General features: G+C 40.2%; 1 protein-coding gene across 1 annotated transcript; it reads left to right on the top strand.

Moving 5' to 3' along the window:
• The first annotated feature begins 370 nt into the window (after nucleotides 1-370).
• On the top strand, nucleotides 371-1,369 carry LOC126455895 (gustatory and pheromone receptor 32a-like). Its single transcript, XM_050091653.1, has one exon. It carries the CDS (start codon nucleotides 371-373, stop codon nucleotides 1,367-1,369), a length of 999 nt encoding a protein of 332 aa, XP_049947610.1.
• The last annotated feature ends 23,366 nt before the right edge of the window (nucleotides 1,370-24,735 follow it).

Here is a 24,735-nt window from a genome sequence, read left to right as displayed (position 1 = left end):
TCCTCCAAACCAGTATAAGAGGGAATAAAGGTCTGACATGCATTGGCAGGTTTTGCTCAGAAGCGCAAAAAGCACGCTTAGCTGCAGTGTACAGTGTCTGCTGGAGGGATATCTGTCTTCTGTATAACAACCAAGTAAAAGAAATAGGAAAGTAAAATCCGTAGGTAGCTGATTGCGAGTCGCAAATTTTCATAAAATGCATGCTGGTGACTTCTATATTGTACCCAAACCTCTATGTGCAGTATTAGAGATAGTAGGGCTAATGCCTTCCAAACGAACGGCTAGAGCAGAGTCGTCAGTGATGTTTAAAGTGGTGAAAGCAAAGTCCAATATTTTTTTTCTTTTAGCGGTTACCACGCTAGGCGTGGACATGTATGCAATGCTCGAACTTTATCAGGAACTGCCAAAAATCACCGTTTTCGTAGATGTCGCAGTGAGACTACTCAACTGTTCGAGAGTACTCTGGCCATTTGCATGTAGTACAATTTTTATGTTGGAAGACCTAAAATTGTTTCTTGAATCTCTCGAGTACTTTGATGGACGTGTACAGTACAAAAAGCAGAAAAGAGGAAAACTCGTCGGCTTACTTTTGTGCTGTGTTTCCATTGTTCTAAGAGCAGTAGAATTCTCTTTGGCTACAGTTTATCTTCGCCGGTTCCCTGAGAATACACGCATAGTACTGTGGATACTGTATGCATTATTTGGAGGCCTGGAATCCCTCGTCCTACTGCAGATCACCACACTTGTACTCGAACTGCGTGAGAGATTTCGTGTACTCAACGACAGTATCCTCATCGCCGCCACTCCTCACGGTGATAGGCACTTTTCGCGTATCCTCCTGGGCTACGTTCAACAAGCGGCGCTGGTATCCCATGTCGGGGTGGACCGGCTGCACCACGCACACGCAGTTCTCCAGCGGGCAGCAGAATTTTTCCAGCGCCACTTCGGCATCAGCTTGGTCCTTCACATAACGACATCGTTCTCTGCTCTCATTTATGGCGCGTACGAGTTTCTGGTGTTGTGGGTGGCGCCAGAGAAGAGCCACGCCACCGTGGTCAACAATTCCAAGGCGTCAGCGGCAGCGTGGCTGACGTCACACCTGCTGAACCTGGTGGCCGTGGTGCTCTCCTGCTCGGCGACGGTGGACGAGGCAGAGCGCACGCGCGACCTGGTGGTGAGGGTCGCCACCCTGCAGGGGCGCCCGTTTCTCAGCGCGGGGATGGAGCCGCTGCTGATGCAAGTGCTGACCTCTCGCCCGCTGTCGTTCAAGGCTGCCGGTTTCCTCACCATCGACCGCCATCTGCTGGTGTCCGCTCTCTGCGTCACCATCACATACTTAGTCATATTAGCTCAGATTTCTCTCAATTAACTATTTAATTGGCAACCTTTTATTCAGGGAGAATAACCAAAAGAAACCGAACTAACTTGCTGGGTGACAGAGCTTTTGTAGCACCGACTTTTATGATTTGGAGTGCATAGAGCGACCATTCCAGAGACAGTAAGCCGAGTGTCGTCGCTGAAGATGCTAGGGCCGCGCGGGATTAGCCGAGCGGTCTGGGGCGGTGCAGTCTTGGACTGTGCGGCTAGTCCCGGTGGAGGTTTGAGTCCTCCCTCAGGCATGGGTGTGTGTGTTTGTCCTTAGGATAATTTAGATTAAGTAGTGTGTAAGCTTAGGGACTGATGACCTTAGCAGTTAATTCCCATAAGATTTCACACACATCAGAACATCTGAAGATGCTAGGGACTTGTTTCGGCAGAGTTTACAGTGACAACTGTTTACTATGATTGTCGATTTTGCAATGGTTCATTTTTGTGAACAGATGTTTGGCCACGAAAAGGGGATCAGAAGTTCGTGAAATGTTAAAAATGGCGTACAAGGACGATGCTATGGAGAAAACTCAAGTGTTTGATTGGATTTTCCATTTCAAGAATGGTGAAATGTCAGTTGGTGACAAACCTCGTTCTGGTCGTCCTTCCTCGGCCCAAACACATGAAAATGTTGAAAACTTTCATTCAGTCATCGACGACATACCATTAAAGAGCTATCAAAAGTGATTTGCAACAGATTTCGGAATGAAAAGAGTGGCTGCTAATTCTTGCTACAGCTACTGGTCCCAGAATAAAAACAAGCTCGCATGGAAGTACGTGGTGCTCTGAAAGAAGGGCCGCGACGTGTTTTTCAAAAGAAGGAGTGGCCTGATTTGTTGCAGGCAGGTGATTGGTTTTTCCCTCACGACATTGGGTGTTTTCACATAGGCCTGCCTGTACAACAATTCTTGATAAAATATGTTGTAACTCATGTTTCTCATACCCCTTCCCCCCATACTCACCCGACCTTGCCCCATGCGCCTTTTTTATTTCCTGAAATGAAGACAGACATGTAAGAAAGAGTTTTGCTAATGTTGGTGAGGCGAAGATAAAAACGACAGAGCTACCATCAATCATCAAAAAAGGTTGAATTTAAACAATGCTCTGAAAAATGAACTGTAATATTTGACAGGTGTATTACTGCAAGAGGAGAGAACTTTGAAGGGAAATGAAGATCTGTACTTATAACGTGAATAAATAAGTTCAGTATCTTTTGGGTGCCCCCTCATATGTGTTGGCATTTAGTTATATGTGGCAATGGGTACTGCAGTTCAGGAAGTAGTTGTGTTTCTCTACAATGTGTAAGAAACCATGTAGTCTACACTGACGCCAAGGCAGTGTTTTACATCATAAGGCACCAGTCCGATATTTATCAGACTTGTGGAGATGATCTTAGCCGTCAGCACACCCCCTGCAGGCACAAATAGCTTCTGAAAGACATAATGACGAGGAGAAGACAGCAAGACATCACCAGTTTCCCAGGAAATTCGCTAAGTCGAAGAGGATTCAGAATAAGGGAACACGTGTCTTAGATTATCCATAGATACTCGATCGTTGCTGAAAAATCGACGGTCAAAGCTTACAAGGTATTTTCGAGGATTTTACTCTAAAATGTGGCGGCCGAGTGCCTGGCTTCAGAGTTTCTTAATTCTGAGCCCTATTCGAAACCACGTTATTGTTTTGTTTATTTTGTTATTATTGTTTTCATTTATCTACGCCTATCCATAAAAGTTGCTACACGAATGTTTCTTAGAAAATTATGCTATAGAAATTCATTATATTAATTGTAAAATTACACCTGCATTTCACAGTAAGTGTCACGCATTTATTAGATAGTATGTGTACGTATGGTATGTGGGGGGGGGGGGAGGGGTGCAATCTTTTTAAATTCTCATATTCTAATATTCCACTCTCATATCACTTCTAATATTAATTATTATATTTTGTTCGTATGTTTATTATTCAGGAAGATTTGATGCATTCCCTTGGATGATACCTATCGTAGAAACATTCTGAATATAGAAGTTCCGAACACGAGCATCACATGAAGTCAGGTTTGGCACAGTGACATTTCTCGGCATGAATCTCACAGGAAAAAGAAACGTCGTTAATAATACTGAAGACTTCACGCGTTGGCAATAATGTAACGGCAAACCACGCACAACGGGCCACTTTACAGCAGACTGGCGCTTGCTTTTGCTTATGAATTAATATACACAACAGGAGATACTTCAAATAATTTTTTCATTCTTTTTTTTGCTTCTGATTCATTCACCTGATATACATGTAGTACACGAACTAGGACAAGTTATATCAATACTCACTGGGAAACATTCGCTTAGTAATCTTCTACAGACAATGGTATATAACTGAAAAACAAAAATGAAAGTAATGATCCGATTTCGAACATGGGGCTCAAAATTACGGTGTCGTGATACTAGCGACTCAGTCACCATGTCGTCGGAGGATATCACCTGGTTAAATCCAGATACAGTACCTCGAAAAAACCTCGGGAACTCTGACCGTCGTTTTTTAAAAACCGACCAAGTATCTAGGATAAGCCGAGACACATGCTCGCCTAATTTGACCCCTCTTCCAAAGAACGATGTTTCTGGGAAATTGGGTTATGACACTTGCCGTGTTCTCCACGTGAGGAATTTCGTGTAATACATGCTGTGCGTGCACATGCTGATCAGTGGCAGGAAGGTGGTGTAAAAATTAAGTCTTCTCATTGTGTCCCCCCTCTCTGGGTGACACATCAGGAGACCAGGCAGACCACTGGAGGGTCCTCACTTTCCTCAAGATGTGTATGGTGTAAAATGCAGTATGGGGTCTTGCATTATCCTGCTGGAGTATGCTACTTCTGTACTCCAACCATGAAAGCTATGATAACAGGGTTTACCGTTCTTACCGCAGACTGTCGCGCATTCAGCCTTCCCTACGACTATGACGAAATCAATGCTGATGTCATAGCCAGTAGCTCCCAACACTACTTGGAGAGTAATACACCTCGAGAACCGCTGCTTCCAGTGATGTTTTAGTGGGTCGTCTACGGAGACGTTTGCGTCGTTATGGTTGCCATAAAAAAGTCTCTGTCGTCTGTGGTATGGTGTCAGCGGTAAACGATGCTTGGCAACAATGGATCTAAATCCAGCTTCCAGTAATCCGTTCCCGACCGTTCGTGGTGACATTCTGTCCGTAATATTTTCCTGTATATTACCCAGTTCACTTATCTTCTCGTCAGAGCCAGCCGAAAAATCCCACGGCCCTTTCGTCGTGATTCCTTCTGGAATGTCGCGTGCCTACTCTTTTCAGCACACTGTTGTCTTGAGCCCATTTTGTCACCACTCATTGTACTGTGACTGCAGTATACCTGTACGATGTCTGTTGTGTTGGTCACATGCCGCTCATACCAATGATGCCACCTTTCTGAACGTCCGAAAGACTGTGATGAGCTACTCGTACACGTCCTTTGGGCATGGTGTGAAGAAGCGATCCCCACCTGAAAAGTTGCAGTGCCATTAGACACTCGCAATATCACGTATTCTCGTCGTTCTTCATATCGGGAATGGTATTTTTTAAAATAAGCTTGCGTCACTTTGAGATATGATACTGGGATACAATAGTGGAATATCGGTTTGGGAGCATTGGGTCAAGGGGATACGACATGGCGTCGCCTGTGTTACACCAAATTACCATGCATCGTTCCGTCGGACAAGCATGCATGTCCGAAATAACAGACACTGCCGCGATTAAGGTTTTTGTGAAATACGTGAAATGCATTCGCTGTTGCGAATATGAACAAAGTAACAGTTGCATAATGGTGTGACGTATTTCACGCTTATCGCGAGCGATTGCCTTACCATTAGACTGTCCGAGCGCGACTCAGTACCAAGCTCAAATTTTCATACGTCATCAACCATGTCTCTATAGCCTGTACTGGTACATCCATTACGTACATTCCCATGCAGAGGAGACATTTTCCTTGAACTCAGCTTGTCCTGTGTCCCGGACAAATGCATTATTGCCGTGCCTGTGTTGTTCCGAATTAAGATGTAATGTTCCTTCTGACTTGCATATACGACAATATGGTGTCTACCCGCCGACACCCGGCAAGTGACTTTCAAGTAAAATGTTTCCCCTGTATGGAAATATACATAATGAACGTAAGAGTACTAGTCGTAGATACACTTGTAAGAGTCGAAGGACATGAAAGGTAAGCAGTAGTTGAGAAGGGAGAGAAACAGCACTGTATCCTATCCTCGAGGTTATTTAGTCCGTCCGTTGAGCAGGCTGTGAAGGAAACCAAGGAAAATTCTCGAAATTCACTGATGACTTGTATCAGATCGACGTTCCTTAATCTGCCATCAACCTGTCTCTCAAGCCAAACTGTAGAAGTTGATCAGTTTTCGTTGAGCTGCGTTGTACTCAACAGCTTTATGACGATTATTATTAATACAATTGAAACATCACTTTGCACTTTCGTGGCTGAATCTAAGTAATTGTCACTATCATCACTAGAATTACTTATATATGTTCATTTGTATGCGCATTTTTGCATTGGTATTGTGTGTTTTTAACATAAAAGAAAACAAGTAAATGTGTTATAATATCTTTCCACTGTCTGTAGCACAATTGTTTTACATGTATACAGAGTATATGTTGTGTAAACACAACAGAAAAAGGATCTGTGAGCACTAGAGATTTTTGTGTTTATATTTCTAATCATCTTTGCAATCAAAGACACCAACTACTTTATGTTTTGTTTTTGTGAGTGTTGGCAATATTAGTTTTCACATGTTCCCCGTAATCATGATGCTATTTCTGCTGAATGTAGTGTTTACAAAGTGTATGTGATGTTGAATGTGATACAATCGCGACAGAAAAAGGAGCCTTTGACCACTGGAAGTATTTTTACGTTTATATTTTTTTTCATATTTGCGGTTAAATATCTCCACGAACTTTGATTCATGTACTAAAACAAAGTTTTTTCGTCTTCTGCTACTACCCAGTGCTGCAGGTTACACCTAAGTCGTACTCCCAGTACACACACATCATAGTAATTCATGTCAATCCTCATGGTATTGAACGTGGAAACTTGTGAATCAAGAAATAAAATAAATCTTGATTTCTAACGGTAAACGTGTGTTTCAGTTGTTATCAGTAATAATTACGGTGAAGCCTAACTTAAAATGTTCGTCTTTAATGTTGATCACTAACTATAATCACAAGCTCTTTTCTGGAAAATAAAACGAGAAAGAAGTAAACTTATCACGTAAATAAATTTGCACACCGAAACAATTTTAGGGTAATTTTAGTACTGAAAAACATCATAGTACGATGGTTAAACTAATTTTACAATGCGATAATGCAGTAATAAATTTAACTCTTCATTCATAGGGTATGGTTCAATGATTTCAAAGACTGGTATGACTATATTGCATCATTGCGCTATGAGAGGAGGCTAGTTGTATGAGGAAATTGCGCCCATTTATTGCAGGGCGTGAAATTAAAAAGAATGGAAACTCACATGGAGCGGTGTTCTTTAATACAGGATTCTAGTAAGATGCCTGCTGTAGAGGGTCAGAAAGGATCAGAACACAGTACTTGTAGCTGTTTAAGAAGTTTCTTGGAAGTGGCTGCAGTTCGTCTGGAAGAGATCTGGTTCGTACTTGTTTAACTTTTTGTCTATGGAAACCATCTGAGAACAGTGATTTGTTCGGCTGCTACTGTTTTTCACTTCAGCAAACTAAAATTTTTTGTGAAGGAGGGAATGAGTAAATTCTTTTGTATATCAGATGCTTTTCTTATAACCTCCCAGAATCTTAAATTCTCTTCTTAGCGTAGATAACAGTGAAGAAAGGAAACTAAGTAAATGCATAATTTTTGTGAATATTTATGGATATTTACGTAAAATTTATCCAGTGAAGTTCAGCCAACAATCTATGATAGCATAGCAATCTACAAAAACAGAATTACAAAAGACTTTACTGGATTTCTTGACTTCTGGGTGAAGTAAGTTTGCTCTCTCCAGACTAGTCAAGCTTTTCAACAGCATGTTGCTCTCTACACATGTCACGTGTCTGTGTGAAGTAACTGAATGATGTTGAGGTACTCCCGTAACCAGCAAGATCTCCAGATCTGTTCCCAATAGAACTTGTGTGGAACCAGATTCGACGACAACACTATCCCAATGCCAGAATCCAGTATGTCAACGATCAGTTAACAAAATTGTAGTCCAGATTGCCTCAGAAGAGGATACATCTTTGCCAACCAAATCTGTGCTGGTATCTAAGCCAGAGAGGTCACTTCGTTATACCAACAACTGAGTTCATACTGTAAAGTTCTTTACTAATATTTTGTAAACACTGATACAAAGGCACATACCTTCTCAACCCATGAAGTTTCATTTTGCTGTCTTCTCCCTTTCAAGATACTTCACTTTATTGGTCAGGCAGTTCAGTTTGGCAGATAAGATGTGACCTTATGTTTTAAAAGTTCTATTACACTTTTGCCTCTTTAGGAAAAATGATCTTCTGAGATTGCTGAAAGAACCATGGCTATTATATTTAATTTGTTCATTTAACATGTTTTCAGAAAATGTTTCTCTGTGCAACAGATTTTTTTTTTGTTTGTTCTAAGAGATCACGTTTTCTAGCAGTGTTTTTTGTCTAGAGTTCTATTAGACCGTTTTGTACGTCACTGGTGTGTCTGTTCATGTACATTTGGTTAGCTACTCAGGATCTGAAAAGTGTTTAGACGTGAAAGCATCAGTGTGCTTTTCACAGAGTGTATGAAAAATTCTTCCAGTTTGAACTATGTCAAATACAGGTCAACTGTTACTCTGATTTATACATTGTGACATTTCATAATGATGCTTCTTATTAAGTTAGCAGTATTTTGTGACGCTCTGTGTAATCATGGAAAATCGTAAGAATATTAAAGTTTGTTTGTGTATTCTCAGAGTCAACAATGAGTCTTATTGGTGAGTAATGTTTGGGGGCTTTGGTTGTGTCTTGAATTTGGGATTAGTTGCATTCATTAGTTGCAACTTCTTGTTTTCGTAAGAGGAAGTTACAATGATTAATCATTTCCTGTGTGGTTTTTCTGGAATATACTGGTACGGCACAGGTTTTGGCTGGAATTATGCATTGTCTGAAGCCTGTCCAAGTGTAGGATTTGAATAAACCTTTGCTTTATTAAATAATTTACAGTGTCCAAGTGTGTGCATAAATAAACTCAACAAACCCTTGCACTCACCCTCTTACGACAATTAACTTTAGATAACAACTGACATAAGAAACCAAAAATAAGCAATCATCCCAGAATAACAAAATAACAATATCTCCAAAAACAGGCAATATGAACATACAACAAAAACATATCCTATGATATTTGTATACATGATATATACAAATGACCTTTCAAGGGTGCACCAGAACACAAAAGCAACAATCAGAATAGCTGAAAGGAATAATCCACAGCAAAGTAAAATCAACACTTTAACCATATCCTGGGCAGAGAACAGATAGACTAGCAGTCTATATCGTTACATAACCCATTACAAAATCCACAAAGACAGTGCAGAACAAACAATGTGGTTACCAGAGTGTATTGAATTTTAAAACTCAAGAAAAACTATGATCCACTCTGGTGGCACATTGGTCTCACTATGCAAGTACACTGCAATAGAATTATGACAAAATCAAAACTTTCCATAGCCTTACTGTGCTTATTTACTTGAAAGAAACTATGCAGGGTTGAAAGTCAGTAATCCTGGCACCTGGAGGACACAGTAGTTTAATCATTAAGACAACTCACAACTACCAGTGCCAAGAAAGTGAAATTATGGCATATTCCTAACCACAAGTACTTTATATGCTCTGCTCTGTATCATATTAGTGGAAACTCTCCTCCATCCTTGCTCTCTGTATGTCAGCTGCCATCTCAGCTGGATGGCAAAAGAAAAACACTGTCTGCTGCCTAAGCCCCATGATGACTGTAACAGTTGATCATACCCCATGTTGACCATTGCAACCTAACTGCTTTCAGCCTGCACAATGTTGATGGAACCACATCAGTCCACTTCTCCAGGGTGTGCATGCTTTCATCAGTGTCCTCATTCTGGCAGACTACTCTGCCGCCCATCAGCAGCCAGAGAGGCACCTGACAGCACTTCGCACGCCATACTGGTGACATCCTGCATAGTGCACCACAGCAAATAACTCGAACATGCCCCTTCAGTGGTGGAAAGCGGCAATGTGTTGCGATATGTAGCGATATGTTGGATCAACGTTCAGTTCATTAATGTTGTTTCGTCGTAGTCATCTATACGAAGGACGTCACTGGAGTTTCATGAATCAGCTAGTTAGTTAATTACATGTTCCATAGATAATTTGAATGATTCTTTTGTCTAAATGATGTAAATTAAGTAGATTTACAGGTATGCATGATACATAATTAGTGTTAACATCAGTGAAGACACTTTTTAGTCTTACTCGTGCTGCTACACTGAAAAATATTTCTTTTTCATCAAAGGCTGCCAATTTTAAATAGGAATCTGTCCATGGAATAGAAGGAGTTGTCCACGAGAAAAATATTGGTTAGAATTAAAACTTGCTATGCAACTTGTCAGATATTTAATACTACTGGGCAAATAATCAAAAATGTTTGTTTCTGCATACTGACCTCCTTTCTGAGCCACTGATGGCTTTAATAACGGATAATAAATGTCGTTTCTTCATTTAATGATGTAGGTATGGATATCACTATTCTTCTCAAATTGTGATGGATTATTTATGACTAATTTTATGAGAGAATATGTAGTATGTACTGTGATGATCAGGTAAAATGTCCAAATCATTGAAGAGAAGCCTTAATAATAATATCATCATGTTCATTAAGTTAATGTTTCAACTGTTTCAACACTCTCACTACTGACTGGCACATCGTTTTACTTTTCTTGTAGGATAATTGCATTCATAATATGCGCTAAGACAAGCCCGCTGGTTAGCCGTGTGGTCTAACGCCCTGCTTTCTGGGAGGGAAGGTGTGCCAGTCCCCGTAACGAATCGACACGGAGGATTAGTGTCGGGGTCCGGTGTGCCGGCAAGTCTGTAGATGGTTTTTAAGGCGGTTTTCCATCTGCCTCGGCGAATGCGGACTGGTTCCCCGTATTCCGCCTCAGTTACACTATGTCGGCGATTGCTGCGCAAACACTTTCTCCACGTTCACGTAGACCAAAATCACTCTACCATGCAAACATTGGGGTTACACTCGTCTGGTGTGAGACGTTTCCAGGGGCGTCAACCGGGGTCCGAACCGCACAATAACCATGGACTCCATGTGGGACGGCAGTGAGGTGAGTGGACTGCTGTAACCTGTTGTCTGGTTGTGAACCACTGAGCTCTACTGCCTGGACGAAGTCTTTCTGTGTCCCCAGTTCCATACAATACAATGCAACACAATGTGCTAAGACAATCTCTTCATTATGGTTCACGTTGGCCATACCTCCAACTTTCTTAAGGCTCACGGTGAAGTTTTTTATGTTATGGTGATGGAACTTTGGTTTGATGTTCTGCTTAAGGTCTTTGTTCAGTAATGTTTATCTATGTTTGCAAAATTACTATGTTCTTCAGTTGTAGACATCAACAAATTTCTGCTACCTTATGGAACTTCTGTCACTTTGTGATGATTCCATAACACAATTAAGTCGACTAAATAAAATTCCTAATGGCTTATTGAAATCACTTGACCGTAACAATAGACGAATCTGCCAAAATTTTGAGACTAGGCACAAATTTGATGCAGCAATAACTCTATGCAGCATTTATTGAAGAATATCGCTATGAAGAAATCCATTGCTACATTAAAAATGGACATTAAAGAACTCAGCTAACGCCAAACTCAGTACATCAAACATCCAGAATCATTACTCGCCAACTAGAATCATTGTTGACTCTGAGAATACACCAACATTCAGTCTTTCCCAGCTATTAAATAATATCCTTACGATATTTTCCACATTCAGATCCACATATTCGATAAAACATATACAAGAGCTATCATATATAGGATACAAATATTCCAAGGCAAGCCAGATTTGCCTCATATAATGACACTGTTAATTTGTTCACAAATTATCTGTCAATGCAACAACCGAAATTATTGGGAAGAAACTTATTAAGCTAAAAATTAACCTTTTCAGAGATTTTAGAGTTGCTCAGTTTACTTAAACTGATGCTGTCCCATAAACATTTCTCATTTTATTGTCAGATGTACCAACAGAAAGAAATCTTAGATATAGGTAACACGTCAAGCTAGCAGACTGACTTAATAATAAACCACTTAGAAAATTAACTGCTAATGGTAGAAATAAACTTTCTGAAAAAATAAATTATTACAGGGGATATATTGACGATAACCTTCTCCTGTTTTATGGAACAACAGATCAAAGAACTTCTTACAGTGTACAGTTCACTTCATAATAAAATTAACTTTACAACAGAACATGAAACAATCTCTTCCATAAATTTCTTAGGGATGACAACTATTAATGAGGAACAGGAACACAAGTGTTACTTTTACTGGACACCAACCTACACGAATACCAGAGTACACAAATCATCACACCATCCAAACACACAGGTATGCTCCATTGAAAACCTTTAAAACTGAAAGCACTAACATAAGACGTCGACAAAATCGGAGCAGTTGCAATGAATAATGAGTACCAAGTAAACAGACTGACAAAACTTACAGTAAAGACAACGGAACCATCCAGCATCTCACACATTGAAGACATCAAGAATAGCCGCCATAGTGCTTGAAAAACGCATTTGAGTATGGGAATCATTTCCCGTATCATATCGTGCAAGATGTATACAAAAACAAAGTTGTGACCTGAAGCAGAAAAAGTTATGTTACAAACAGACCTATAGTGTTCACAGTCGTAGGTTTTCACCAACCACTTCTAATGGATAAAGTAATATATAAAAGTTACAACCTTTTTACAACTTAAGGATTAATCTGAAGTCAGCAGACACAAACAGTTCTGCTAACGGCGTCTATATACAAATAATAATGTAACATCTTTGTATCAACTTAGAAGCAGTAATATCCACTTACGTTTGGAAATTTAAAATCTTTGAATTTGTATATTCTTTGAATTGTTTGAAGTTTCGTTGCAAATGTGCTGAGGTATATAAAGTGTGTGTAGGTATTAAATATGCCTACTAATTCCGTGCTTAAGGATTATGTAACCACTGGTGGGAATAATAAACAACTTTTCAGTTTTGTCTTGGTTTTATAAAAATAGTAGCCACCTTGTAATATACCTAGGTACTCCAATAGGTACAGTAACAACCTGTTTTCAAAACGTCAAGTGGCCAACTGGCTTGCGGAGGCTTGTAAATATTTGCAATTGTAGTGCCAACCATCTCTACAGCCAGAACAAAGGCATTTGCTATTCTGTCTTGATAACTTGCTTTGTATTCAGTGAGATGAGATTTGATATGTACTTCAACGCCGCATTGTTTATGATTTATGACCCCAACCATAACATACCCATATAAGCTTCCTCTTCTGTAATGATCCGTGTCATCCTCGGCGTGAGTTTTCTATATCAATATATCGTATACAGCACTTTCCAGCATCAGGCGTAAGATATATTGCCTGTTAGCAGATGAAATTGACTCATTGTGCAAGTGACATCTCCGTAAGTTGCTACCACTGGGAACTGAAAGGTGTTCTGTGCTTAGTTGGTCCTGAAAAACCTGTTCATAGATAGGTCTTGTTGCATACTTGTTGCTGAGTGCCATGTGTTGACGATGACATGAATGTGTGTTGGAGTAGCACGTTGTATGTGGGGCTGCCTGAGTGCTAAACTAAAAATAGATTACCGTTGTTCTGCAGACACTCATAAATAATTTCAGTAACTTAGAGAAGAGTTGTGCTAAAACAAAATATTTTCATACTTGTACCACACAAATAATTTCGGGATGAATCTCAGCTGAACATAAGAAAGGAGTGTGGAATATTCTGGCTGTTGTACAAAGTCATATACCCAATAAATGGAGCTAGATGCATGTAACTTCAATCTAATTTGGTGATTCAATGGACCTACACCGGGGTCTGACAATTTCTGTGACTAATTTGAGTATATTTAGCGATTTAGCGTTTGACTTTACGTTTTACATGAACCTGGCAGCCTTTTTATTACCGTATTAGAGGATGCTGGGGTATATTAACAGGATATACTTAAGGTGACATATCATGTCGAAAACAGTGCTGAGTGCCAGAGTTTCACATAAATTAATACAATAAACACACCTGAACAGAAGACTGGGAGTAAGAAAGTAGCCTCTGCTATCTATAGCAAAGTATGTGTTAGTGCCAGTGGCGTTTAGAAACAGCCGAAGCTGCTAAAACGAAGCAATGCTGCAGGGCCCTATATAAACCCTATCACATTAGCGGCAGAGTTGACCCCTCCTTCGATCATAACAAACTGTAGATCCAGTGAACATAAAACTTTACTGAGTAGTTGAAAGAAAGCATAAGTCACACTCGTCCACAAGAAGGATTGAAGGAGTGTCACAAAACTATCGTCCAATACCTCTGATATCCATCTACCGCGGAATCTTAGAACGAAAGTAATGAGGTATCTCGAACAGAAAGACCTACTATGGGCCTATCAAAAAGAATTTAGAAAATATTGGTCATACGATACACAATTTGTCTTTTCTTACTTGACATCCTAAAAGCCATGGACAGAGAAAATAGAATGAAATATATCTCCTATTCCGAAAAGCATATGACTCAGCACCACCTATTATCGAAAGTACGATCATATGGGATGTCATACGAAATTTGTGATAGGTTTGACGATTTCTACATAGAGAGGATGGAGTGTGTTATCTGGGTTGGAGAGTCATTGACAAATATAGAAGTAATTTCAGACGAAACCCTGTGCTGTTTATGCCGTGTATTACTGATGACCTGACAGACAATATTAGTAGTAGACACGTACTTTTTGCAGACGATGCAATCATCTACACTACTGGCCATTAAAATTGCTACACCAAGAAGAAATGCAGATGATAAACGGGTATTCATTGGACAAATATATTATACTAGAAGTGACATCTGATTACATTTTCAAGCTGTTTGGGCGCATAGATCCTGAGAAATTATTACCGGTACCCAGAACAACCACTTCTGACCGTAATAACGGCCTTGATAGGCCTGGGCATTGAGTCAAACTGAGCTTGGATGGCGTGTACAGGTACAGCTGCCCATGCAGCCTTAACACGATACCACAGTTTATCAGGAGTAGTGACTGACGTATTGTGACGAGTCATTTGCTCGGCCACTATTGACAAGACTTTTTCAATTGGTGAGAGATCTGGAGACTGTGCTGGCCAGGGCAGCAATCGAACATTTTCTGTATCCAGAAAGGCCCGTACAGTACCTACAAAATGCGGTCGTGCATTATCCTGCTTAAGTGTAGGGTTTCGCAGGGATCGAATGAAGGGTAGAGCCACGAGTCGTAACACATCTGAAATGTAACGTCCACTGTTCAAAGTGCCGTCAATGCGAACAAGAGGTGACCAAGACGTGTAATCAATGGCACCCCATACCATCACGCCGGGTGATACGCCAGTATGGCGATGACGAATACACGCTTCCAATGTGCGTTCACCGCGATGTCGCCAAACACGGATGCGACCATCATGATGCTGTAAACAGTACCTGGATTCTTCCGAAAAAATGACGTTTTGCCATTCGTGCACCCAGGGTCGGTGTTGAGTACACCATCGCAGGCGCTCCTGTCTGTGATGCAGCGTAAAGGGTAACCGCAGCCGTAGTCTCTGAGCTGATAGTCCATGCTGCTGCAAGCGTCGTCGAACTGTTCATGCAGATGGTTGTTGTCTTGCAATCGTCCAGATCTGCTGACTCAGGGAACGGAACGTGGCTGCACGATCCGTTACAGCCATGCGGATAAGATGCCTGTCATCTCGACTGCTAGAGCTACGAAGCCGTTGGGATCCAGCTCGGTGTTCCGTATTACCCTCCTGAACCCACCGATTCCATATTCTGCTAACAGTCATTGGATCTCGACCAACGCGAGCAGTACTGTCGCGATACAATAAACCGCAATCGCGATAGGCTACAATCCGACCTTTATCAAAGTCGGAAACGTGATGGTACGCATTTCTGGTACTTACACGAGGCATCACAACAACGTTTCAATAGGCAACACTGGACAACTGCTGCTCGTGTATGAGAAATCAGTTGGAAACTTCCCTCATGTCAGTATGTTTTAGGTTTCGCCACCGGCGCCAACCTTGTGTGAATGGTCTGAAAAGCTGATCATTTGCATATCACAGCATCTTCTTTCTGTCGGTCAAATTTCGCGTCTGTAGCACACCATCTTTTGGTGTAGCAATTTTAATGGCCAGTAGTGTATAATACGGTAATAGTGCCTTGACTGATATTCAGTCATATCTTGATAATATTGCAGAATGATTTAAGCAATAGGAAACTTCCTTTAAATATTCGTAAATGTAACACATTGTAAGGTGTCATGCAGATCCAACAACTTCCTTGAAAACCCTGACATGATAGCAAATCCAACAATATGTCTCATAACACCGAATAAATCCAGACATTAAATTAACCAAAGTAATACGATCAACGAGTGAGCAAATGGAATACCACAGACTAACACAAGAACGCCTAAATGCATGTCATACCTTCCCACCGTGAAACAGACGCAGTTCCGAGGGGAAAAACGAGAACGGAACCCGAGAGCAGAGTCGTGAAGGCTAGGAGGCCCTACGATAAGGGTCGGACACCCACGTCGCCAGCCGACCGCCAAGACCACCCCCAGCCCATGTTAAAAGATAGAGCCCTCCAGAAGAACAGTATAGATCTTACAATAACACTAAAATGGCCACACCAGCTGCAAGTTTTAGCGTGAGACTATACGCGTGTCTGTTACATTGCAAACATTAAAAACATTGCCCCCCACGAAAAGTATAACGTTTCTCATTGGATGGACAGAATTTTTGTAGGCGGAGCTTAAGGTTAACATTGAGACCCTGATTGGTCAGTTGAAAACACAGCCAGATAGCTTCTTTTCTTATACCAATTTTGGTAAAATGTAGTCAGGAGTAGTTAGAGAGAGTTGCTTCCGAGACGGCGAGGTGTGTGGAGCTGCGCCGCCCGCCGCCCCCTAGCAACGACAAGGTAATGAAGGCACACGATGCGGCATAAGAGCACATAAGGCTTCACTCAGAACTGCAGAAGTCTCATCTGTTACACCCCCTTTTTACGTAATAATTGTGTCAATCGTCAATGAAACTTCGTGGTATTAACATTTGCTACGAGAAGTTAAAAATCTGAAACGCGATGATTTTACTGTTATATAATTATTGAGAAGCCACATCAGCCACTGTAATTACAACAAGTTAAATAAGATATAAAAATAATTGAGGGTCACTGTAGACCATTTTTGATAGTTTTCTCTTTTATGAAACTTAATTTAAACCTAGATTATAGATGTGATATGGCGTAGGTCATCCTTTGATCCATTATAGAAGTTGAAAACCCATTCAGGGAATATTCGTTCACATTTTTGTTGAACACAGTTCGTTTTTATCATCCTGTACTAAAATATTTCCTTTTATCAATAGTGCAATTTATAAACAATGTTTTGTGAGTAGAATAAAAATTCCAATGGTAAACTTAACTGCTTTTTCGACGTTATTTTACCAGCTAACTAAAAATAGGAAAGCCTTGAACCCCTTCCACTAAATTTAGTTAGTATTGAGATTCTTTTACAGGGAGTGCAGTGGAGCTGATGCTGAAATCATTAAGTATTTGATTATATCATCGCTAGTCTCACTGAACTCTTCTGAACTCTACATGTCATGTGTGGTCTGGCGTCTCCTTACCAGCAGCAGGTCCCAGGTTCAAACTAGTCAATTCCCTAAAAAACACGCTCAGAGCGTCGTTGCGCGAAAGTTGTAGGGAGACAGGACTTAGAACAAACAGACACCACACAGAATGTTAGAGAATGGCGACCCTGCCAGGATGGTAAAATACCATGAGTGAAGGTCGACCACATGCCCTAATAGGTCAGAAAAATATCCTGTTGAAAAATTTTCGTAACATAAATTTTTTCTGAAAGGCATAAATAGTCGAAAACAGTATCTGGAGCGATAGATAGTAAGAAAGTATTCAACTGAAAGTGAGACATTCTAGCAGAGACAATAGCATAATTAAGTTATGAATTTTAATATTGTTAGAATTAAGTTTTCTCTCCAATGCAAGCGCACAGGTGGCGGATACATCGTTGACAAGTTGGTTCTGACCCAACAAGTAAGTCAATGGATTGTCAGTCTTGGGTATAATAAGCGTCAAGTCGTGTGAGCAAAAAGTGTATGAAACGCGTGAGATCGTATGAGCGCAGGTTAACGCGTAGTTGTTGTTGTTGTTATTGTGGTCTTCAGTTCTGAGACTGGTTTGATGCAGCTCTCCATGCTACTCTATCCTGTGCAAGCTTCTTCATCTCCCAGTACCTACTGCACCCTAAATCCTTCTGAATCTGCGTAGTGTATTCATCTCTTGGTCCCCCTCTACGATTTTTACCCTCCACGCTGCCCTCCAATACTAAATTGGTGATCCCTCGAGGTCTCAGAACATGTCCTACGAACCGATCCCTTCTTCTAGTCAAGTTGTGCCACAGGTTCCTCTTCTCCCCAATTCTACTCAATACCTCCTCATTAGTTATGTGATCTACCCATCTTATCTTCAGTATTCTTCTGTAGCACCACATTTCGAAAGCTTCTATTCTCTTCTTGTCTAAACTATTTATCGTCCACGTTTCACTTCCATACATGGCTACACTCGATGCAAATACTTTCAGAAACGACTTCCTGACATTTAAATCTATACTCGATGTTAACAAATTTTTCTTCTTCAGAAACGCTTTACTTGCCATTGCCAGTCTACATTTTATACCCCTCTTCTTCCACCATCTTCAGTTATTTTGCTCCCCAAATAGCAAAACTCCTTTACTACTTCAAGTGTTTCATTTCCTAATGTAATTCCCTCAGCATCACCCGACTTAATTCGACTACATTCCATTATCCTCGTTTTGATTTTGTTGATGTTCATCTTATACCCTACTTTCAAGACACTGTCCATTCCGCTCAACTGCTCTTCCAAGTCACTTGCTGTCTCTGACAGAATTACAATGTCATCAGCGAACCCCAAAGTTTTTATTTTTGCTCCATGGTTTTTAATACCTACTCCGAACTTTTCTTTTGTTTCCTTTATTGCTTGCGAAGTAGGGCGCGTGAATTGCTTTTAAAACAGAAAATAAGGGAATCGGAAAGACTAGCAGTGGCAGATCGAGACCTTGACCGAATTGAGGTAGAGACCCAGCATGAAGATGGACAGAGAATAGAGGACAGTACAACAGACGATGCAGTACCGCAAGAAATAGGACAGATAACGCACCATACCGAGGATAGTGTATATCAAGGCACAGAAAACATAGGTCAGCATACGACAGAGGAGCAGGAAAGGAGGGAGACAGTCGATGAGGATTCTAACTTGCGTCTTGAATACGTAGAAACCATAGTACAAGTAACCAGAGCTCCCTCACAACACAGTACAAGGAATTCGAGCAGAAACATGTCACCGCACAGTCCAATGCAATCGGTTGCAAACCAATACTTGGGCGAAAATACAGAGCGTAGGACGTCGGAATAAAACGCAATAGGACCCACCAACCTGGTAGAATTATTACAACAAATTACGGAAACCATGACAAGGCAAAATAAAGAAATAGCGAACCGAATTCAAATTCAGAATGCAGAAACCACGAGACAAATGCGTGAGATAAAAGAACAAAACAAAAAAATTCAGTTACATCTAAGTCATATTGAAGACGAGGCAAAATAATCTCGAGAAGTGATAGGAAACTTAATAACTGGTCACAATCAAATGAGAACAGACACTGACAAGTTACAAGTGGACGTACAAACATTGCGTGATGACATTCAGGACGAGATCAAAACATCACGTAACAACACCCAGGGAGAAGTCAAGAAACTAGACAAACAGATAAACGTAATTACTAGACAAGCAGCAGGTGCAACGTGTGAAATTGTTGAAAACAGTGTGATACACAAACGTATCACAAAAGCAGCGCTGTAAAGATAAGATAATTGCATAGTCACAATACGAGCGCAAACGAAGCAACAATTTCAGAAATTGCGAACAGAGTTGTTGCAAACCATTGAAGAGCGTAGTGAACAGAATCGAAAAGGCACCGAGTCTGCAACGACATCCGTATCTGTAACAGCACCGGAAAAACAAGCAATTAACGAAGATATCATGCATTTGCGATTCCAATCACAAGCGGAAAGTAACATACGTGAAATCAGACAGCCTGCACGGCAACAAACACGTTTCGAAACTCTTGATGAACAAACGGCACCACAAACACATGCGGAACCACAATTTTATGTTTCAAGACAGTTTGTATCGTGCAATGAAGCAGCAAGGTTAGCCAGACAAGATACCGAAGCAATACGTGACAATGGAAATCCGGGTCTCGAAGAGTACAGTGCAATGCATTCAGCTACACGTTCACAACCGATGGAAGAAAATTATTGCGTACCACTTCAACGATACCACGCAAGGGTAGGCGAAAGTTACAGTGGACAATATCCAATGGATCTACCACAACCTGAAAGAACGACGAGAGAAATGATAAGAAACAAAAGTGGCGAAGAATCGCGAATATCATATGGAACCATGACGAAGTACGACAACGATCATTTCCTCACAGTCAGAAAATTTCAACACTTTCGAGAAGGAAACTCGTTACATCCACGAACTTTTATTGATCAATTCCGAGTAGGATTACTAGAACACTGGACGCTAGCACACAAATTAGACTTTATATGTGCACACATATCAGGAACAGTCGCAGAAACCACGCAGAATGTTGCAGCGACATGCCGATCGTACGAAGATTTCAGAGAGAAGTTTCTCTCACGATATTGGTCCAGCGAAGCACAGAACAGAGTGAAGTACAAATTATTATAGATCCCATATTTTGAAAATTTAGGAGAGAAGAGTCCCGTGACATTTTTCGAAGTAACGGCAAAGAAAAATCAATGCTTAGATGTACCATACAGTGACGGGGAGTTGATTAAATTATGCGCGATGAAGTTGCCATTGAAATACCTGCAGTCATTAGTAGGTCGTGGAGGCAATGACGTCGAAGCATTTAAAGGAATTTCAAGTTTATATTTTCGGAAGATGACGCAAGAAATAGACGAAGCGCACGTGAAAACGAAAGCAAAAAGCATTGGAATCCACAAGACACAATACGAAGAAACAACGAACCACGTGATAACTTCGCACCAAGAAACGACAACAGATTTCAAGAAAGAAATGGTTATGGATTTAGAAGAGAATATGGCAATAGCTGTAATTCACCCAAGAACGGCAACAACTATTACAGAGGGAATAATGACAACCGGAACGGGTACTGGAGAACCAATAGACCGACAAGTTATCAACAAAGAAACCAGTATCAACAAGATGAATAAGAAAAGAGAATACAGATAGAAGAGACCACCAAACCCCGAAAAACGTTCGAATTGATAGCTATGCGTCCAAGCGAAAAAGAATGACGCACCGACCCAGGATAATTACAGCACCTTGAACAGATAAGTAAATACCTTATCACGAGAAGAGAAGAAGGAAGAAACAAAACCGCAGGGACCAGACGAAAACAAAGACAGGAAAATAACAATATCGTGTTGGGACGAAATTAATTGGGAGAATACTGATGAGGAAAATGAATTACCAGAGGCATGCACAACGAATGCAGGTTGAAAGGATGAAGTAATGAGTATTGCAGAGCTATTTGAGATGGAAACCAGGGAAAGCGAATTCAATGAGGATAATGCGCAGTCGACAGAGGTTGAAAACAAGTTACTAATAGGCACACAGCCCAACGTATATAATGAAGTTATGAAGCGATAATTAGAGCATTTAATGAGATAATGTGGAAGTAGCGACGAAGAAGGAGAAGATAAACGAAGATGAGAAAAAAGTAGAGGATGTTGAAGAAAGCGTAAATGAAGGAAGAAATAGAGAAGAGGAAATAAAAGAGAGAGAAGTAGCAGTCGAAGCTTATCCTACAGAAAGTTCGAATTCACAGGGGAAAGTCCTGAAAAGACTCATGTATGATTCGGTGGAAGATTCGTTGATGCAAGAAGAAGAAGAACAAAACCAACCCTTTCAAGTTCAACCAATTGTGAAGACCACGGTAAAACCTATCCCAGTCAATATTGTAATTGATAGCGGAAGTGAACTGACCGCGATCTCAGAAAATTTATTCATGCAGTGTAATGCCAATGAGGAATTCCCAGTTCTGAAAACACGTAAGATTAAAGTAAGAGGTCCTATTAGAAACAATGCTGCGGAAGTTACGAGACAAACAAGGTTAACTCTTTCATGCCAAGGTCAAAAGATCGAAGCCAACTTCGTGATTATACCTAAACTAACTGTAGATTTGGTTATAGGTACAGATTTTTTCAATGAGAGACGAGCGATTATAGATATGGGGAAAGGTAGCCTAACATTCGGGAATGTCACACTTCTCTTTGAGCAAAAGCTAAAATTAGAAGAAATACCAGTTATAAACAAACAATTAAGAATGATGCGAGATAAAGAGGATGAAGAATGAGAATGGTATGCACAAAAGGGGGAATAGCCTCAATTCAGGTTAGAAGTCCATAAAAAATCGACGAAAAATTGCAAGAAGGTCAAGATATTTCGGAACACAGTAAAAGAGAATTAGAGGGTATTTTACGGGATAAAGCAGAGGTATTTTTACCTAAGACTGGCAGTATTAAACACTTTCAGTACAAGTTTGAAGTAATACAGCACAAACCATTTAGAGTGCCACCCTATACAATCCCATTAAGGTATAGGAATAAAGTAGTCCAGTAGATTTCTAAAATGTTAGATGATGATATTATTGAACCTGCTACCTCCACATATAACAGCCCGCTCCATATTCTACAAAAACGAGATGGGAACATCAGGTTAGTGCTTGATTCCAGACAGATCAACACAATCATAATCACTGAGACAGGTGGCCCAGAAAAATTGGAGGAATTGATACAAAACTGCCACAGTGCTAAGATATTTTCATCAACTCATTAACGGAGTAGTTTCTGGCAAGTAGAATTGGCGCCAGAATGTAGAAAATTTACAGCATTTATCGTATTCGGTAGATGTTACCAATTTAAAAGTTTGCCATTTGGTTTAAACATATCATCAGCAGCGTTTATTAGGGGATTTAATACTATACTCAGTTCTGAAATTTTACAAAAAATTACTTGTTATTTATGATGTGATTATAGCAGAACCCGCTTGGGAACATCACAACGACACATTAAATCAGTTTTTACAGATCATGAAAGAGCATGGAGTTACAGTAAAAATAACAAAATCCAAATTTGGAAGGCGAGAGGTCAAATTTCCAGGACACATAATTTCAGAGAAAGGGGTAATGCCCGACCCAAAAAAACTAACGGCAATCTAAGAATTCTGTACACCATATAATAAGTAAACTCTCAGAGGATTTCTAGGTCTCACCGGATTCTATAAATAATTTGTTTGGATCCACTCTCTCGCAACACCACGTCTATGTGCATTGACTGGAAAAAACACACCATGGGTATGGGATCAGCAAGCCGATGAAGAATTTTTGAAAGTGAAAAACGCACTAACAACAGCACCGATTTTAGCACATGCTGATCTAACACAAATTTTTGTATGGCCACTAATAGCGCGAAAACAGGTTTAGGAGTTGTTTTATTCCAAGAATACGAACACGCAGGGCTAAGATCATATAGAACAATTGCATTTGCCAGTCGTGTACTCACAAAAAGAGAGAAAAACTATTCAGTCGTGGAGCTGGAAGCATTGGCCATTGTATGGGGCTTCCAACGTTTTCGATACTTCCTATTCGGAAGAAAAACAAAAGTATACACTGACCACAAAGCATTAGAATTTCTGTTATCCGCCAAACTAACTCATGGGAGTTTAGCCGGATGGATGTTAATACTACAAGAATTTGACTTCACTATTACACTATGTATTAGCAGATACTTTATCACGATGTCCACAGGGTGCATCCAATAACATAGGTTTGGAAGCAGCAGAAGACCAGTTTACAACGTACTATATGAAATAAGTACCTTTCGAAAACTACATTACGACAACATTGAAAAACATAGGCAAAGGACAGGACAAGGATCCCGAAATACTAGGAATCAAACACAAGTGGAGAAGTAAGGATTTTCCAGACATTCGACAGCACGATCTCCTAAAAAATAATGTTTTACTTTTTAGACGAAATGTTGCAACGAATGAATGGTTAATTTATATCCCAGATGAACCAATTAGTAAGTACATATAGTACACACATTTAAGTAATGGCCACTTTGGACTAAAGAAATGCTTTTTAAAAATAAAACAAACAAGCCATTTTACTAATATGGAAAGACGAATTAGGACAGTATTAGTCAAATGCAAAAAATGTATGAGGGCTAAACACGTCACTTTCCAAATTAAACCACCTATGTTTCCAATAATCCTTAAAAAATTAAAAGAAATAGCTGCAATGGATTTGATGGGGCCCCTCCCATGCACGAAAAATGGATATATTTTCATATCTGTGGATATGGAACTTACTTCTAAATATCTTAGCTTGACACCATTAAAACGGGCAACAGGTCTTACTATAAGCAAAGCATTTAGACAAGATTTTCTCAGACAAGTAGGTCGAGTGGTACCAATAATCTCGGATAATGGCCCACAATACAAATCAATGCAATGGCAGAACACATTAAAACAACACAAAATAAAATCCATCTACATATCTAAGTACAAATCCAGCGTAAATCCAGCCGAACGATCTAGGATGGACGTAGGGACTTTATGCCGATTATATGTAGGCAATTAGACACAACACTTGGGATATATACCTTAACGATTTTCAAGAAGTAATAAACGAAATGCCACATAGCACTACACTATTACCTCCTGTCACTGTACTTCAAAATATTGAACCCCCAAACATAACCAGAGAAAATGATAGACTTCCTGTTGTAACACGTAGACAGCACAAACAAGTCATAGCAACAGCACTCTCCAACATCAGAAAGGCAGCCATTAAAAGAAAAGACAGAGGAGGTAGAACAGCAATTAAAAGAACATTCTCAGTAGGCCAGAAAGTACTTGTAAAACCACACCATCTCTCTA

The sequence above is a fragment of the Schistocerca serialis genome, chromosome 2 (assembly GCF_023864345.2).
Source record: "Schistocerca serialis cubense isolate TAMUIC-IGC-003099 chromosome 2, iqSchSeri2.2, whole genome shotgun sequence".
Classification (NCBI taxonomy): domain Eukaryota; kingdom Metazoa; phylum Arthropoda; class Insecta; order Orthoptera; family Acrididae; genus Schistocerca; species Schistocerca serialis.
The sequence above is the reverse complement of the archived record's forward strand: the minus strand, read 5'-3'. Positions and strand labels throughout refer to the sequence as shown.